We start from the raw sequence: 19,466 nt of genomic DNA on the forward strand, positions 1-19,466 counted from the left end.
ATCAACCAAGTCAAAGTCTTCCGACCATTGCTTACCTTCCAAACATATTGCTACTATACCAATTGTCTTTGTTGTGATTTGTCCTGTTTCTGGTTCATCACTAAATTGAAGTTTCCACCTATGAGTGCCCAAAAGGCAAAGTTGACTAGTTCCTTGTTTGAGTGACGTATGAACACCTCTTAGCCTTCACTGTGTGCATAATCATAAGCCAGAGATAAGGGACTACCCCTCCAAGTTCCATTGGCCACCAACCAACAGCTCTCCCTATGCTTCCTTACTCCAGTCTCAACAAACAGACCTGAGAATCTAGCAGAATTCCTACTCCACCACTTTTCTCGGGCCAGAGATTGAAGTATTCCTTGTGGAAATGACATGTTCTGAGCCCTTTCTGGTCTGCACATTGAAGATGTGTCTCTGGGAAAACAAACATATGTCTGCAGGCAGGAGACTTCCTGGGGGATAATTAAAAGATTGGACGGGTGGTTAAGGCCCATGACATCATATGTGGTGACCTTAACTTTGGGTCTGTGTCTCTCCCCCAACCAAATACCCAACCCCAAAAAGTAACTATCATATATATCAAAACGTTCATGTATTTGTCTGATTAGTGGTGTGCTGGCTGATTGAGTGTAGGCCTTGTGTGGACTCCACAAGAATGTGAGAGAAAAAGGAAAAACAAAGTGTATAGTACCAAGGTAGGGTAAAGAGTTTGCTTCCAGCCCAACCAATCTCCTGAGCTTGTAGCTCAGGCCTCCTTCTTCCAGATCACAGGAACGTAGCAGACACTTCAACAGGCTAAGGATGTCTCGTCTTCTGTGGGAGGATGACATTGCTTATATTCTGACCTGAACTGCTGGAAAATGTCTGAGTCCCAGATAACTTGGCAGAGGTGCTGTAACACCTTTTTGATGGTAATTAAATGGTTTTTTTTTTACCAAGCATCCTCATTTTTTGGCTGGACAGAGAGAGGTGCTCCATTTGTCCATTGCCTACAGCACCATTTGGTCCAGGGGGATTACAAGGAAGTACAAAACCTGTATCTGGGACACTCATTTGTGGTTCTCTGGTGCCTCCACTCTGCTCTCCAGTTACATTGGTGCTTGGGATGCCTGTCCTTGAATGGCCAACTGTGTTTGCAGGTTAGCTTCCACCTAATCCTCCTGCTTCCCACCTGCTGAACTGAGTATCTCATCTCCTTGTCTGTGTCCTGGCATTTTCATTTCAATACTCGCCAAACAGGACTCCACAGCCAATTCACCTTTACCGCAGTGTCTAGTTTCTGTAGTATTTTGTCTAGGGCAGCCACTACTTCTTTAAAATCATCCACCTGTCTCATGATGCCATCTTCATCCCCCTTCTTTTTCCGAGATGCAGGCAAAAAACATTTTTTTTTCTTTTTAAGGTTTCTCACTGGCATTGTTCTGCTCACCACCTTCAAAATGCGGTTCAGGCCCAGTTGGGCCTGTTCTCTCCATCTCCCCCCACCTCCAGCAAGCAGCCGGGATATGCTCTTGATCGGGCACTAGTCCCACAAGTGTGCTCCGCCAACTAGCAGCTCCCAGGCCATCCCATCAGCACTATCTTGCTGCTGCAACAACAGGCCCCAAGGGAACATTTTTTATCTTACTGTAACCTCAGTCATGTATTAGCCACCTCTGTAACACCACCAGCTACAGCTCAACAGTGACTCCACTCTCAGGCCTCAACGCAGCCTAGTTCTAGTGACTAAGAGACAACAACAGGCCCTAGAGATTAACAAAAGACCATCACTCTTGCCTCTAGGCTCCTCTTTATGTTTTTCTATTTTTAGATAACATACTTAATGTTCTATAATCCTCACTTAAATGTTGCCTGCTGACCTGTGTAGAGTACATTCCTTGTTCTCAGTACCGGTTTTCTTTAGTCTCTACATTAAATTCTGTCCTCTACGTTATCATATATTTTCAATCCTTATCCGCAGTAATTCCATTGTCTACCATCTACTCGCTTCTTTGTGACACCAGCCTCCTTCCGTTGCCCAACCTACAAGTGGGCTTCGGGGTTGTTAACCTTTAAAAATAGCAAGAATCAGCATATATTAAGATTTAGTTTTAGAAAGGGGTTATGTTCTGTTGTCATTAGCCGCACTGCTGTTGATGCTCAGCAGCACTTGCTAACTCTGATCTTGCTTGCTAGTGATCTGTTTGAACAGTTTTTGTTCTTTCGGGATGTTTTATCAAAGTTGATAGAGCTTTTCTAAAACTCCAGATTTATGAAAAACATTGGGCTTTATAAATAAACTGGCCTACATTTGAATTCTGCAGAGTAGGAAATGGGAGGTGGGGAATCTTAGCTTTGGTTTAGAATCAGCAGCCATAGAAGTTGTCAATGGTAGTTTATCTGCAAAGAGTCAGAGCATTCTCTTTCAGCAAACATAAGGTAGCAGTGTCAGCAAGACTCTTTCCTCTTCAGCTTTCTGAGTTGAAAGCACATCCCCAAAAGTCCCCTGTTGTTTATGTTTCTGATTTGAAAGCACATCCCCAAAAGTCACCAGTGGTTTATAGATGTGTGCACAATTTACAAGCATGGAAAGCCTGTTCAATACACAGCAGACTTTAGCGAGACTCTGTCCGTGAATCAAAAGTGGAGATATAGTTAGCTATGGCTCTTGCAGTTACAAAATAGGAAATTACTTGCAACATCTGTCAAAGAGCATTGAATGTGCTGCGAAAGAGTTGTTGGCCCTGGCATTGCTACGTTTTGCCCAAGTGTCCCATTTTGTTTAATGGTTGAACCAGAATATAATTCCAGGACTTCAAGACCCCTAGTCACACATGTTTATTCTCCCAACCTGGCCCTGCCAAATATTTTCTCAATAAACAAACTTTGCTTAGAATTGTAAAATTGGTGCCATGCTTCACACGTGTGAAGCAATAGTTTATCTTCAAGGTTTGATTAGACTAGATTGATTAGAACAAGTAGAAATATAATTGTGCTCCACTAGGCAAGAAAGTGGAAAGATTGTTCTGAAAAGGTGAATGGATGGATGGAGAAAAACAAGGGAAAGAAATGTCGTTCTTCGATGCGAGTTGGCCGTATTATTCTGTTTAAAACCCAATTAAACCAAATTAAACGCGGGCTTCAAAGTTGGGTGGAAAGTAAGACCTTTTGATCTCAAGTTCGCTCTGTGATTTTTGACAAAGGCTTGTTTTGAGCAAAATACAAGGGATGCAGACTGTTCCTTTGAATATATGTATCATTTTTGTTCGAACCCTGGCATCTATAGTAGACTTATTGTTATTTTATGCTGCTAATTTTGCTAAAGCCTGCCTAGTACTGAGGCTCCAGTTCGAAAACCATGATCCAGAGTTCGACATGAAGCACATGGTGTGAAGTGGCAGCCTCCCACGTCCAAGCAGCGGGTGACTTCTCTGTTATAAAGACCCCCACAGCAAATGCAAGTTTATGAAGCACGAAGAAACTAGTTCAAAGTACCATACACATTGTATTAGGACGTAAACTATACTCTGATATTGAGAAGATTGCTAGAACACAGTTGGGAGGGGGCGGTGGATCGGGCGGTTTGTATTAAATTAGAAGTTTGCCTACATTTTAGATGTCCGAATACTCATGGGAAAGTCTTATGTACATGTACGACAATTGTTATTTGCAATGGCCCTGTAATTAACCACAATACGTTGTCGTTTGGAAACTGTATAACGCCAAACTAGACAGTACGTACTGTAAAGGCTCAATGTTCTTGCCAGATGTGACGAATATGAATGAAGAACCAATAAAGCATGTTAAAAAAATGAAGCACGAAGAGTTATCCAGTTTGTCTCCTCTCCCCTCCCCCCACTTCTCTCTAGCCCTCCCTCTTTCCCTTCCCTTCCCGTCTGTCTTCCTTTCTCTCTTTATTTCTCTCGAACTCTTTCATTCCTTACCTCATTCCTTTCACTTCATAGCACTCAATCTCGCTTTGCATCTCATTCTTACTGTTTCACTCTCCCGTTTCTTTTCTCCATCTATGCCCGTCGTCAGCCCTCTAGCGTGTGACTAATTATACAAAAGGCAACCGCATTCCGATACCAATCTCCGCCCTCTATCTGTACTCCTCCGTTCTAGTTCTGCTTTTTTCACTACACCTTGCTTTCCCAGACATCTCTGCCTTTTCATGCGCTCTCCCTCCAGTTGATAGCCAGTGTACTACCTTCCTTCTTAAACTTCCACTTACAACCACTCTCTCTCCCTCCCTACTCATCCCTCAATTGCTATTTCCAGACCTCGTTCCCGAGTAGTTTATACCTCTTTGCCACTCCGTTCGGGTCCGCGCGTGTTTGCGCACACAGTCGCTCACGCAGGTTTCTCGACATCTGCGTGGTTCCTCAGCTCTGTTAATAATCGTGTCTCTATTGGTTTCTCTCGTAATATGCATGGCCGCTGCGCGCCACTGAATGGCTGCAATTAATGAGGGTGTTGACGTTTCTTTTTATTGTTGAAGCGGCTCTTAATTCCCATTTTAAGGGTACCCTCGACAATCGCCTTGCATAGGTGTATGCTCACTTGCTTTTATTGATAACGTTGTTTGCCTTCCCTGATCACCCAGGGCTTCAGTCCAGATTACTACTGTTTTAAGAGCCAATGCCCCAATAAAAGTTCATCCGATTTTTTAAGAGCCAGGTGCACATGCTGAGAGTTCTCCCAACTTCGTTACCCCCTTATTTAATAGATACATCTGTTTCTTTTATTTGACCTTCTCAAGTGCACATTAAAACAAATCTATAAAACTTGCTCTATGAGGATTATCTCATAACTGATGCTTTGTGATTCCTTGAGATAGCTGTGTGACTGCATAATATATTTTATTCATTTAATTAGCCTCTGCACTGTGACGTTTTCTTACGATTCAGAATACGAAGGCTAGGGAGGAGGTATTTAGATGATTACTGAGAAACAAACAGTTAACCTGTCATTGGTAGCAGGTATTGCCAGTCTAACAGATCACTTTTGTGTCATTGCGGTCTGGATTAATGCTTGTATAAATTACAAACTCAAAAAGTAAACGTGCATTACGTTAAAAACTGGCACCCTTAAGAGGTAGATAGGAAAATAAATAGAGCTGGGGCATAGTCAGACAATGGTGGTCAGACAGACCCGACATATGAGTGGTTCTTGGGAAAGTCTGGCATTGATTCCTCATCTCAGGATGTATAGTGGACGTCCCTGATCTTAAAACGCAAGGCGTTACTGTGAGACCGCATCAGTCACATCTTGGATGAGTCAAGCAGAGTATTCTCATCTCATGCTGTTGGCTTTTTGGTATATCATTCCTCCTCCTAAGACGCGGTCCCCTTGCAATACACCAGGGAGTATTTTATATCTGAAAACTACACCCCATCATACATTTTCTCATTCAATTGTTCTTGGTATTTTCTGCATGCAAGACATATTGGTTAATTTTACAGTAAAACAAATTAATTCATGGGTTTGCAAAGGGCCGTTCTTCCTATACTTTCCATTAGAAGAATGACCTTTTGGCGTCTCTATCAACCTCATGGATCCACCAGACCACCTGCAAGATTCAGCACACTCAGTAAGAACACTGCTTCTGCCAGGAGGCCACTGCTAAAATACAATTCAACACACCTGTCAGCTTTAGCATAGCCTAGGTCCGAATAATAGCTGAAAATGCAAATCAATGAATTAGCTTTGCCAATGCTTGTTTGTAAATGTTGCCACTTATCATCCATAATGTCTACCACACTTTGTAAATGTTATTGACCTAAGCTATTATTAACCTGAGTATCCTAATCGTATTGCTATATATACAGTGTAGCTTGAGCATGATTTTAGGTGGTGAAATGTCTGTGGGGGAGGATTACTGAGAATATAATACTCCTGGAGCTGTCTTGGGAGTTTAAGACTTTACGTTGCTGTGTCCTGTACCCTTTTTCCAGGTTACTTATTACCGATGTCAGTGCCTAGACAAAACCGATTTAGCAATTAGCATTAATCATCATTGAGACCCGTGAAATTAGATAATTTTAGCATCCATGAATACTGAAATGGTCTTTGACATCAATGGACAATACAGTGGTCATTCTCTGCCACTGCAGAAGCGGTTGGCATTTGTTGCCCTTAATAAGTAATGTCATCATTATCCTCCATAAAAGGCCATTAGAGAATTTCTTCATTTAATTCCACTTATCACTAGTAGGGTTTAATAATTGTAATTTTGCAGGTGAAGACGCTTGGTGGAGAGACCAGTAAACGGAGTCAAGAGGTGTCGGAGCTTCAGGCCAGAGTTCTCCAAGATGAACAGAAAGAGCAGCAGAGCCGCAGGGAAGCTCTAGACCTAAAGCAGAGAATCCTGGAGACAGAGGCTGGACGAGAGGCAGTTCGCAAAGAGGTAAACAGTGAGTCTCAGCCTACAAAATACTGTTGCCCCCAACTTGACATTTTTTACTTTGAGGCTTCCATCCTCGAAACCGATGAGAATCTCAACATTTCTTTTGCCTCGGCCCCAGACTTGAGGAGGCCTCTCAGATGCCTCCCATTCCCATTTCCATCACCCCCTACACTCTGTCTAGCGGTAAGAGGAGTATCTCATCTCAGTACCCATTCTTGGTTAGTATAATACGAAGTTGTAGGACAAGTCTCGGTACAAACACAAGAAGTCTAGTTGGGAGTCCTTCCCCCTTTGTGCTCACTCCAGCGAAAGATCACGCTGTAGACCATTTTCTGCACCATTTGGCCTATCCAGATCCAATTCCACAGCTGGAGACCATGCACAGTGAGTTCCTCAGGCCATCCCTGACTCCGTGGCAGGTAGAGGCCTTCGCAGCAGCAGTTCTGCAGATCTTCTGGAAGATTTCAGGTCTTCTTCTTGCACCTTCTAGCCATACAGATTCACCGGGTCACCAATGAGACTGCCGTAGGTGAGAACCTCCCTGGTCCTAACTGACCCTATTAGGCCTCTGCCCGGCCCAACCTCAGGCACCACTTCGTTTGTCCACTCCTTCGCTGAAGGCCATGTAAGTTCTGATTGGGCCAGTGCCAGCCATTCCTTCAGAGACACCATTCCTGTATCCATCTCCCAACACTGATCTTGGGTCTGTGTTTAGCTAGTTCTCAGCCAGTGTCTCGCTATGAAATTTCTAAGGCCCAGCCAGTGGTAATAGAAGACTCTTCAGCCGTGTGTCTGTCTCAGCACCTGTACCCTCAGTGACACATAAACCTTATGGGCTCAGACCCAGATGTTCAGGAACTTCAAAATGCTCCACATGGCAGGGATGATGAAAAGGGGGCTGACAATTTGCTGCCCCCTACTATACCAATGAAGGACTATATCCAGACATCCAAAATGCAAATGGTCTTGATGCCTCTCCAAATACTGAACTCCCCATTGGGGCCCTCTGCTGAAGAAAGTGTCTCCTTGCTGTATTAGCAGGCACACCAGCAAAGGTGTTGGAACTGTAGTTGCCAACTGTCGAAATTAAGGCTCATCTTCTTACTGAAATTAAGAAAACAATGTCCTTCGTCTTCAGAGCCTTTGCTGCCCTTCTGTGAAGCCCTGACAGACACTCTGACTGTGGCATGTGCAATGCACTCCTCTCTCTGTTCTGCCAGTAGGGCGCTCTATTGCTAAAGTAGCACAGGCTGGCTTGGGACGACCCAGTCTTTTTGACTCCCCAGCCATGACTGGAGAGTCAAGTAGTGCTGGCCTTGGCACAGCAAAGTAAACCCGAATGCCTTTCTTACAGCGCGTATATTAGAGAGTCTGAACGCAGTGATGCACTTAGCAAGATGGCGTTCTCCTCGAATTTGGCTTTACGATCTTTGAATGCATTCTGCCTGCTAGGCAGATACACCCATGCCCAATGGGACATAGCAAGTGAGATCGTGCTCACCCTCCCTGAGGAGTTTACATTGCAGTAGATCCACAACAAACAGAATGCTACAATGTACATCTTGCTATCTGGACTGGACTTCACTGACTGTGTTGCCTGTTCTGTGGGATCTAATGTGGTTATTCATTGCCATGGCTGAATGCATGCCACCGGTTTCTTCAGGAACTTGCAGGAATCCATCATGAACTTCCCCTTTAATCACTCCAGGGTGTTTGGAGACAAGGTAAATGCAGCTTAGGAGTGGTTCAAAGATATTTGTGTTAAAGTTCATTAATTTGGCTTGCTAGCTCTGGCCTACCACTTTTGCCAATACATGAAATTCAAGGTTTGCTCTTGGGGTCTGGTTTACTGCTAGAGACAGCCATCTCAGCAGCCTGCCCAGCCCTTTTGAGGCTTCATGGGCATGATGTACCAGAATATGGTCAAACAATAGCATGGCCAGTCCTCTTCTTTTTCCCATGCCATTGCTGCCACCAATATGCCCCCACCCTTGCCAGAAAGGTTAGGTTGTTGAAGACCCATGTGGCAATTGAAAGGATGCCCAAGAAGAATAGAGGCAGTGAGTGTTATTGGTTTTTTTAAGTGCCTAAAAGGATGGTATACTCAGGCAGATTTTGGATCTAAAGTTCTTGAACACTTTCTTTCAGAAGCTAGCTTTGGCCCTGGATATATCTACTCTAGACCAGGGGGGCGAATGTTGTCCTTGGACTTGTTGGACTTATTGGCCCCTTCGTATTTTCATGTTCTTGTTCTGCAATCCCATAAGTGTTTTCTCTCATCCACTGTGGGAAAGGAACACTTTCAGTTCACCATTCCACCCTCCGTCCTTAACTCAGCTCACCAGGTGTAAACAAGGGGATGGAAGTGATCATAGCCCAATTTCAGAAGTTCATGTTTTCCCATACCTGGAGGACTGGCAGTTGAAAATCGGCTTATCCCTGTCATTCGCAGACCACCTGTGAATGACAATCTTGTTTCTGTCTTTGATGGGGTTCGCCATCAGCTAGCCAAAATCTCACTTCCAGTTGGTGCAGAAGACCCCCATTACGGGTACAGTTCTGGCACAATGGCATTCAAAGCCTTTCCACCCCTGTGGAGAATCCAGGGCCTTCAGGGCATGATCCTAGGTGCTTGCATGAGTAGTTTTGAGGCTTTTTGGTGCTGGCCATGTGTATCCTATGGGTGCCTCATGCCCTTTGGCACATGCACCCTCTGTTGGGAAATCTTTCTTCATAGGTCTCAACCCTGGCGGGGGGGTATCACATGGAAAATATCCTCAATGTCAGCCGCCGCAGCCTAGGACCTTCAATGGTGAATGAGGGATGCCGATTTGACATGTGGTAGGTCATTCTCCCTATCCCACCTAGGGCTCACAGTGGTGGTGAATGCATCAACTGTGGGCTGCATGGCCACCAGTACAAGGTGGAGATCAGTGGCCTCTGGTCTCCAATGGAACAGAGGCACCACACCATCCTTCTGGAGCTGCGTTCCATCAGCCGGTTGTCACAGATTTTCTGCCCTCCATTAGTGGCAGTCTGTGTTGATTTGACGGACAACATGACCACCATATGGTACTCCAATAAGGAGGGCAGCTGTCTTGAACTTCAAGGGATTTCTCTAATGCCCAATAATAATGCCGGATCCTTGAACTCCTAGGCAGATGAGCTCATCAGACACCATATAGCTATTAGCGGCATCAGCACCCGGAGTTAGTTCAAAGCCTTTTCACCTAGTAGAGTTTTCCTCAGGAAGATTTTTTTGCTGCTGTTGAGAATGCTCATTTTAACAAGCATTTTGCACTCCCCGGTGGGCACAATCTACCTTCCATGGGATTCTAGTCTCCTCTGCGGGTTTCTGCCTCTGCTCCTACTTCAATGAGTTCTGAAGAAGGGCAGGTAGAACTGGCCTTAGCCAATCTTAATAGCTGTAGACCTGGGTTGGAGGATTTGGTATTCCCACCTGCTGAATTAGAACATCTAGACCCCCACAACACTCTTCCAAAAACAGGGCAGAGTTTACACCCAAACCTTCCCAACTTACACCTCCATGCATGGAGATTGAGAGGAACCTGCTGAACACATTCAATCTACCTGAGAAGGTAGTGCACATCATCTTGATGGCTTGCTCTAGGCCATGAAGTCCATCTATTCTGGACAATCGTCAAAGTTTGTGGTCTGGTACAAGGATCATCGGGTCAATACATTGCAGATTAAACTTTCTGATATAACTTAGTTTTTCCTATCTTTGGCCCACCAATGCTTTGCCGTAGGCACTGTAAAAGGTTGATTTTTTACCCTTTCTGCCTGCGTGTCTGATTAGCCCTCCCTCTTTTAAGCCACCAGTAGTAATGCATATTTTTAGAGTCCTATAGAATTTTCCTCTTGTTATGTTACTGTTATTCTTTATATCGCACATGACTAATCCAGAGAGGGGTATCTCAGTCCAAGAGCCAACAACAATTAGGCAGCAGTCACAAATAATCCTCTAACACTGTTCCGTTTTAAGTAGCTTCCTGAATTTAAAATGATCAGAGCACTGATGTATAAGAAAAGGGGTTAGAGGCCAGGTAAGAGAAGGATCTGCACCCAGACCGAGACTTTGTTCCGAGGAACAGTCAACAGCAATTTCTCATGCAATCTTAGGACTTTTCCTTGACTGTAAAGAGGAAGCTTCGAAGATAGATAACGAGGCCCCTTTCCCAAGAGCGCTTTGTGAGTGATACAACAGATTTTGAAAATGATCCTTTTACGAACAGGTAACCAATGTGGAGAGAGGAGAAGGAGGGCAGATGACAACCTCGCAGGGATGTTGCAAATGAGGCAGGCTGCCGTATTTTGCACCACCTATAATTTAGTTAACAGAGACTCATTAATAGAGACAAGTAAAGCATGACCGTAGTACAGGTGACTCACAACTAAGGTCTGGACTAAGGTTTTCTGTGTAGAAAGCTAAAAAAGAGGAAAAGCCCCCCTCAGCAAGAGTAACAAATGAAAGCACAACCCTGTGGTATGGTGAACCTGTATTTTCATAGTGAGGGATTGATCCAAATACATCCCTAGGTTTTTGACACTCATTTTTGCTTGGGAGCTTGATCAAGTTCAGATGGCCACCAGTCGGGAGCCCATATATAGGGGCCCTCCCAAATAGCATAATTTCAGTTTTGCTAACATTAAGCTGGAGACAGTTCTCAGTAATCCAGGCGGAGACGGCTCTCAAGCCAGTTCCAAAGCCTTCTTTCACTGTAAAGAAACAAACTGGCTCAGCACACAATACTAATAAAACTAACAATGGGACCTTCTAATTAACAGCACCTGATTCTAATGTCACCCTTTAAAGTGTTTTCCCCAATAAAGTGTTATCACACATGGATTAAGGGGATGTGTGCATTCTGAATAGCACCCACTGTTACAATGCTAGTTCCCTGGGGAACTTAATCAAACGAATAAAACAAAAGCTAAGATGCACCACACATTTATGAAAGACAATCCAATAGTAACAGTATATGTAAGTCAAATCCAATTCAAAAAGACAGATAAGTGTTCCTCGATTTTAGTCTTTTTATTCCAAGTTCAATGGACAATACAGTGCGATACAGCCGACGCGTTTCGTCTTGAACCAGGACTTCTTCAGGGCTGTTAAAAATACATAGACATATAATTACAAATACAAATATATATAACAATTAAAAGTGTCATATAATGAATGACAGTCTAACAAACAAAGCCTACACTGTGACAAACATTTTTCATGAATTTCTAATTTCAAAAAGGGAATTATAGCCAAACATAGGCATAATGGAGGTTATTATGTTATTCCACATGTCCATAATATCTCAATGGACCCCACAATACAAAAAAGCTTTACAATATTACATTTTATATTTGAGATATTCTCCCAATAATAATCTTGCATGAAAGTCAAGTAGTCAAAGAATTTAAGACGGAAGGAAGGAAGGAAATAAAGAACAAGGTCTACACTATCATATGCTGCATTTATTCAATCTACAATAATTATTTGTAGAAGGTAATAAAGTAATTAGAGGTTTAGTGCATATTCCACCTAGTATTCCAGGGGATGTCGTAAACAAGGTGGGTTTGTAATATACCTACCAAGTTGTAAAAAAGATCGCTCCTATATGTTGTAATCATTATTCATACGATGGGGAAAAGGTCTTCTATGTAGCTTCTTTTCGTCCGTACAAAGTTGTCTGTAATACGAGACCAAAACTATCATTGAGAGATAGTATACATATTGTTTATGTAGCATTTAGATGGGCAAGAGTTGTTATTAAGCAGGAATAGATATATTCATATATCATACAGTTGAGACAAAGATAATTTTTATCTCTATGAAAAAGAAATTATTTAATTTAAAGTTTAGTACTAGGAGCACATGGTTGGTCCATGTATAGCATACCTTCTCTATGTATGGAATGTCCAGGACCTTGAATTTTTCAACGATATTATTAGCAGGATATATTCCACTCATATATTCGAGAAAAGAAATGATCAAATCTAGAATGAGAAAGCAAAACAACAACTAAATGATGATTATATTATATCCAATCCCTCTCATAAGGGCTACAACATGCTGGGCATTTGACTATGTCAATATGTCCGGACCACAACTACTCCACTATTGTGATAAGGGTTGATTGCATTATATCTAAGCCCTCTCATAAGGGCTACAACAAGCTCGACATTTGGCAATGCCAATATGTCCGGGCTATAACTACTCCTTTATTGTAAGTGACAATCAAGTTGGGGTATGTATATTCCGCTATGCCCCAAAGATTTGAATATTCAGCAATAATAGGCCGACCTGCATTTCTAATCTGTGACATACAAGGCGGTCTTAGATCGTCCAACCCCGTTGTAAAAAACCACCCTGTGCTGCAAGACAACAATTCATGATAACTGTAATGATATGACAAGCCCCTATCTGAACAACATCCCATCACAAAGTTCCATAATGCTTCAAACAGAGCACATTTAAAAGCAAGTTAGAAGATCCCCTCTCTTGGTTAAAGCCCCAATAAAATTCCACCAGAAACTAAAGTGGAAATTATGGAACCTCCAACCCCACTGATACAAGAGTCCCAGCGTATGCTTACCGCAATATGCTAGTCGCGACTGATAACGAAAAAAGTCTGCTCCGAAATGACAGGTCCTTCGATCCGGTAACCTCCTGAACAGAAGCACTTTCATTATATAGCTTCAAGTAACCCGGTAAATTTTGAGCACCTGTGTCAAGTCACGAAGTAACGCCCCCTGATGGGCACGTTTGTTAGCACGAATGGGATTCTCTAAGAGCCTATGAAAACCTTGTGTAACCCTTTCAAAAAAGATATCTATATTGGGATGTGTGCCAATAGGTATAAACTTAGATTTTGATTTCAACCCACTATCGATACATATATTTTCAACAATATTGAGTTAATTGCATACAGAGTCCATATCAATTGAAGTTTCCAACTCAATGGACATCATTGTTTGAATTGTTTTTATTTCTTGTACAGTATACGAAGACAAAGCTGTTTCATTAGAGGGTTGGTTACAGATCGGTGGGTTGCGTATGAAATGATCTTTGAGTTTGAGCAATCTGACAAACTTGAATAAATCTACAAAAATATCAACATCACCACCAAGTTGGTTAGGGCAAAATCCCAGTCCCTTATTCAAAATAGACATTTCATCTCTAGACAATTCTCTATTGGACAAGTTTACAATTAATGTTTTCAATGTCCCTTCCTCATTGGCTCCCATTATTTCCCTGTTCTCTTGGATCTCTTTACTCTGGCCCCCAGCTCTAATTTCGATTTCTTGTTGTTGTTGTTTTTGTTTTGATTTCTGCCATTTCCTCCCTCCCCTTCTTGTCTTTGATCTTTTGGCATAGTTTTTGCACTTAGTCTTAGCCTCTCCATTTCCAATAAAAAAGTATTGGACCTTTATTTACATTTATTATACATTTATTATACATACATAAATATGGATGCCAAACCTTGAGTACTTAGTGTGTGAACATTAGAAGACTATTCAAAGTGCCCGATCACTAAAGCTTCCCTCATATGATTCGAGAAGATCGTTCCTTATGTAACAAATTTGTAACAAAAGAGTGCTATACCTTGAATACATTCTAAGTGTATTAGCACTCTCTTATGCATAAGAATTTGTCGAACTTAAAATACATATGTCCGATTGGCAGGCCGATTTTATATATATTGCCGTTATTTTTTACCTCTTTATGGGTGTCTTATACAGCTTAAGATGGCCACGACGTTCGCGCTAACTGTCATGTGATTTATCAGGGGGTGTTACTTCGTGACTTGACACAGGTGCTCAAAATTTACCGGGTTACTTGAAGCTATATAATGAAAGTGCTTCTGTTCAGGAGGTTACTTGATCGAAGGACCTGTCATTTCGGAGCAGACTTTTTTCGTTATCAGTCGCGACTAGCATATTGCGGTAAGCATACGCTGGGACTCTTGTATCAGTGGGGTTGGAGGTTCCATAATTTCCACTTTAGTTTCTGGTGGAATTTTATTGGGGCTTTAACCAAGAGAGGGGATCTTCTAACTCGCTTTTAAATGTGCTCTGTTTGAAGCATTATGGAACTTTGTGATGGGATGTTGTTCAGATAGGGGCTTGTCATATCATTACAGTTATCATGAATTGTTGTCTTGCAGCACAGGGTGGTTTTTTACAACGGGGTTGGACGATCTAAGACCGCCTTGTATGTCACAGATTAGAAATGCAGGTCGGCCTATTATTGCTGAATATTCAAATCTTTGGGGCATAGCGAAATATACATACCCCAACTTGATTGTCACTTACAATAAAGGAGTAGTTATAGCCCGGACATATTGGCATTGCCAAATGTCGACCTTGTTGTAGCCCTTATGAGAGGGCTTAGATATAATGCAATCAACCCTTATCACAATAGTGGAGTAGTTGTGGTCCGGACATATTGACATAGTCAAATGCCCAGCATGTTGTAGCTCTTATGAGAGAGATTGGATATAATATAATCATCATTTAGTTGTTGTTTTGCTCTCTCATTCTAGATTTGATCATTTCTTTTCTCGAATATATGACTGGAATATATCCTGCTAATAATATCGTTGAAAAATTCAAGGTCCTGGACATTCCATACATAGAGAAGGTATGCTATACATGGACCAACCATGTGCTCCTAGTACTAAACTTTAAATTAAATAATTTCTTTTTCATAGAGATAAAAATTATCTTTGTCTCAACTGTATGATATATGAATATATCTATTCCTGCTTAATAACAACTCTTGCCCATCTAAATGCTACATAAACAATATGTATACTATCTCGCAATGATAGTTTTGGTCTCGTATTACAGACAACTTTGTACGGACGAAAAGAACCTACATAGAAGACCTTTTCCCCCTCGTATGAATAATGATTACAACATAAAGGAGCGATCTTTTTTACAACTTGGTAGGTATATTACAAACCCACCTTGTTTACGACATCCCCTGGAATACTAGGTGGAATATGCACTAAACCTCTAATTACTTTATTACCTTCTCCAAATAATTATTGTAGATTGAATAAATGCAGCATATGATAGTGTAGACCTTGTTCTTTATTTCCTTCCTTCCTTCCGTCTTAAATTCTTTGACTACTTGACTTTCATGCAAGATTATTATTGGGAGAATATCTCAAATATAAAATGTAATATTGTAAAGCTTTTTTGTATTGTGGGGTCCATTGAGATATTATGGACATGTGGAATAACATAATAACCTCCATTATGCCTATGTTTGGCTATAATTCCCTTTTTGAAATTAGAAATAAATGAAAAATGTTTGTCACAGTGTAGGCTTTGTTTGTTAGACTGTCATTCATTATATGACACTTTTAATTGTTATATATATTTGTATTTGTAATTATATGTCTATGTATTTTTAACAGCCCTGAAGAAGTCCTGGTTCAGGACGAAACGCGTCGGTTGTATCGCACTGTATTGTCCATTGAACTTGGAATAAAAAGGCTAAAATCGAGGAACACTTATCTGTCTTTTTGAATTGGATTTGACTTACATATACTGTTACTATTGGATTGTCTTTCATAAATGTGTGGTGCATCTTAGCTTTTGTTTTATTGGCTCAGCACACAACTATGGTTAAATACAGTTTAGAGATGTGTAATAATATGTAAGTCAGTGATTGAAAATCAACGCAATGTCTCCCAAATGAGTCAAATAAGACTTGTATTTGCTAGTAATATAGCCTTTCTTTATTCTTTTTTTCAGATTTCTTTTGTTAAAAGCACAGCACAAAATTCATAGCTGACGCGGCGCGTTTCGTCCCAACGGTTATTCTTCTAGGCTATAAAAATACATACAAGACAAACAATATTTACATTTAAAATATGTGCAACACAAGATTTAAGCTAAGCTATCATTCTTATCATCACAAAAATTTACATGCCAAAATTAGGAATCAAGACATATGCAATTTGTTCATAGGGAGGCATCTCTTAAGTCAATCTAACACAGGGAGAGTATTAAGACAAAGGGAGATAAATCAGAGCAATTTGTTGCAGATTATACTCTACATTTTGTTATGGGTAATGACATAATGACATGAATCGATACATAGGAGAGGCAAGGCTATACCCTCAATGGAATCTCCATCATTGTAGTCTTAAAATAGATACATCATTTGCGATCTTCTTGTCTTATCGCAATTGTCTTCTACTCAAATGCATATCATTCCATGTAGTTTTGCAGAGTCACTGATTGTTATAGATAAGAACAATTAATCAATACAGAAAAGAAGCAAGCCTATACACCCAATGAAAACACCATCATTATGGTCTGTGGATAGATACCTCATTTGCAATCCTCTAGTCTTATTGCAAATGTCATCCGCTCCAATGCCGTTGTTACATCATATCTTTGACTGGTGCCACAGAAAAATTGTGGACTTTTATGCGTCGACATAAATTTTATAACATAATCATGTCCAACTGTGCCTTTTTATTGTGCATCATGGCCCAACTTGGATTATCGTTGGGACCCCAAACACATTACAAAATGTCCGGCCTCCTTTTTTTACCTGTCTCTTTTTTAACGTTTAATAGGGGGTTGTAACAATCGCTCATAACTTCAAAACCTTTTTACACAAAATTGTTAAGTATAAAAAGCACTTGTTACAATTATATAACCAAGTGTGTTGGATACCACGGAACAAATATGTGTCTTTATGTGGCAACACTAATCCCATACCATGACGTTATTAAATTGTGCTTGTTTCTGGTATCATGGTTTATGCATCTATGATGCAAGAAACCTACTACAAAATGGCCGATTCCTTTTCGTGATTTTTGACCGGGTGATTCGAAACTCACCCTTGTTGCTGTCGACAGCACATCGGCAGAGCACAGCTGTAGGTGCTTCAGTCTGAGTATATATACGAGCTTCTCATGAGTCTCGGTTCTGACGAAACCTTCTATTTTTCTGACTCCGGCCCACGCTGTTACGCGACATCGCATGTGTAAGTTACTATGGACTTTTGTTTTGTCAGTTCCGTACGGCCTGGACACTTGAACTATTCCTGTTTTTGGCTAAACTCTAACGCTCTTAATATTTTGTTTTTAATTTCTATCGCATTTCTAGCAATAGCCATGACTTTTTAAATATCTCTAAAGTTAAGAAACTGATAGTTGATCACACTAAGGTGCACTTTCCAAAATGGTGCCCGCATGCGCAATGCAACGCTTTATGAATGACTATTAAACCCAAACCACGGGTCCTTTTGACCGCGCATTGTGATAATGCACTTGGCATATCCTAGCACATGATGTGATTCTAGTAGACGATAAATGAACATCGACATAACATAATGGGTCTCATTTTACTATATTGTTCGCTCGCGTTCTTCGCTTTGACTAAACTCTGTTGACTTTACTTTAATTGCACGTTGTTAGGATCTCCCGTTCTCTAAGGTTGTGTGACTGCTGTGCGTTAGACATGGAACCAGAAATGGGATGTTGTAATATGTAGCATCACAAAATATCTACCACCTTGGTGTTAGCAATTAGCATTAGAGTAACTATTCTATGTATACATAAATACAATTACAATTAGAGGCTTAAATAGATTTTTATCTTTGTCATAGATTTCGGGTCACCAAACACCCTTCTGTACATCAATAGCTACTATATACAGTAGCCGTAAGTTCTCTTTTCACTTATCAAAGTACGTTAGACACCTTTCTATAAACTTTATGAGCACTCAGGATAATATTATGACCATGTTATGAGTCGAACTAATTTTCAAAATATCAAATTTATTTCTTATTTATAATATACAAATACATTTCCATTCAGAAAATTCCTCGCTAAAGTACTTCCTTCTGACATGAAATGTTGTGTGCTTTTCATCTAGACTACTTACAGGCATAACAGGTATGCTAGACCAAAAACAATTTTCTTGGGGATAAGACTTTATGCGTTTTTTGCCCGTCTGAAAACATAGGGCAATCAATGATATTGCATATTCACAAACGAAATTACATGCATTGGAGCAGATGACATTTGCAATAAGAATATAGCCTTGCCTCTCCTATGTATCGATTCATGTCATTACCCATAACAAAATGCAACGTATAATCTGCAACAAATTGCTCTGATTTATCTCCCTTTGCCGTAATACTCTCCCTGTGTTAGATTGACTTAAGAGATGTTTCCCTCTGAACAAATTGCATATGTCTTGATGTCTAATTTTGGCATGTAAATATTTTTGTGAGCTTACCTTAAATCTTGTGTTGGACATATTTTAAATGTAAATATTAATGTTTGTCTTGTATGTATTTTTATAGCCTTGAAGACGTTGGCTATGAATTTTGTGCTGTGCTTTTAACAAAAGAAATCTGAAAAAAAGAATAAAGGAAGGATATATTACTAGCAAATCCAAGTCTTATTTGTCTCAATTGGGAGACATCGCGTTGATTTTCAATCACTGACATATTATTACATATCTCTAAACTGTATTTGACCATAGTTGTGTGCTGAGCCAGTTTGTTTCTTGTGTTTTTGGTCTTCCCAATCAGTGGGGACATAGGAAGGTCACGTTCCTGGCTCTTTGCACCACAGTTCCACAATAATTATCGCAAACTAGACTGACTAGTGAAGGCCTTGAGTGCCATGACCTTCTGTTTCCTTCTTTGCCTTCTTTCACAGTCAAAGGAAAGCAGTAGCTGTGTGTCATTCGCAGCGGATTACAGTTCCAACCCATGCAGTTTTACTATCTTCGCCAGGGGTGCCACATAGATATTAAATAAAGTAGGGCTAAGACAAGAGCCCTGGGGCACCCCTTTGTCAAGTAGTACAGAACAAGATCGGAAAGAGCCTAAGGTAATGGTCAGCGTTCTGTTGATGAGGAAGTCCTCAAACTATTGTAGGGCTGAGCCGTAAATTCCACATTCTGGAATACCATGTCGAATGCTGCAGACAAGTCAAGTAATACTAACGTAATGGGGCAATTAGCATCTAAGTAACATCCTGTATGGTCGGAGACTGCCACTAAAGTTGTCTAAGTA

General features: G+C 40.9%; 1 protein-coding gene across 1 annotated transcript in view; it reads left to right on the forward strand.

Moving 5' to 3' along the window:
• Positions 1–19,466, forward strand: part of LOC146785406 (uncharacterized) — a 2,064,968-nt gene that overhangs the window by 1,623,932 nt on the left and 421,570 nt on the right. Inside the window, exon 26 of the mRNA XM_085634420.1 lies at positions 6,221–6,388. Within this exon, the coding sequence (XP_085490546.1) occupies positions 6,221–6,388 (168 nt within the window). The remainder of the gene's footprint in view (positions 1–6,220; positions 6,389–19,466) is intronic.

Source organism: Triturus cristatus, chromosome 11, assembly GCF_964204655.1.
Source record: "Triturus cristatus chromosome 11, aTriCri1.1, whole genome shotgun sequence".
Taxonomy (NCBI): domain Eukaryota; kingdom Metazoa; phylum Chordata; class Amphibia; order Caudata; family Salamandridae; genus Triturus; species Triturus cristatus.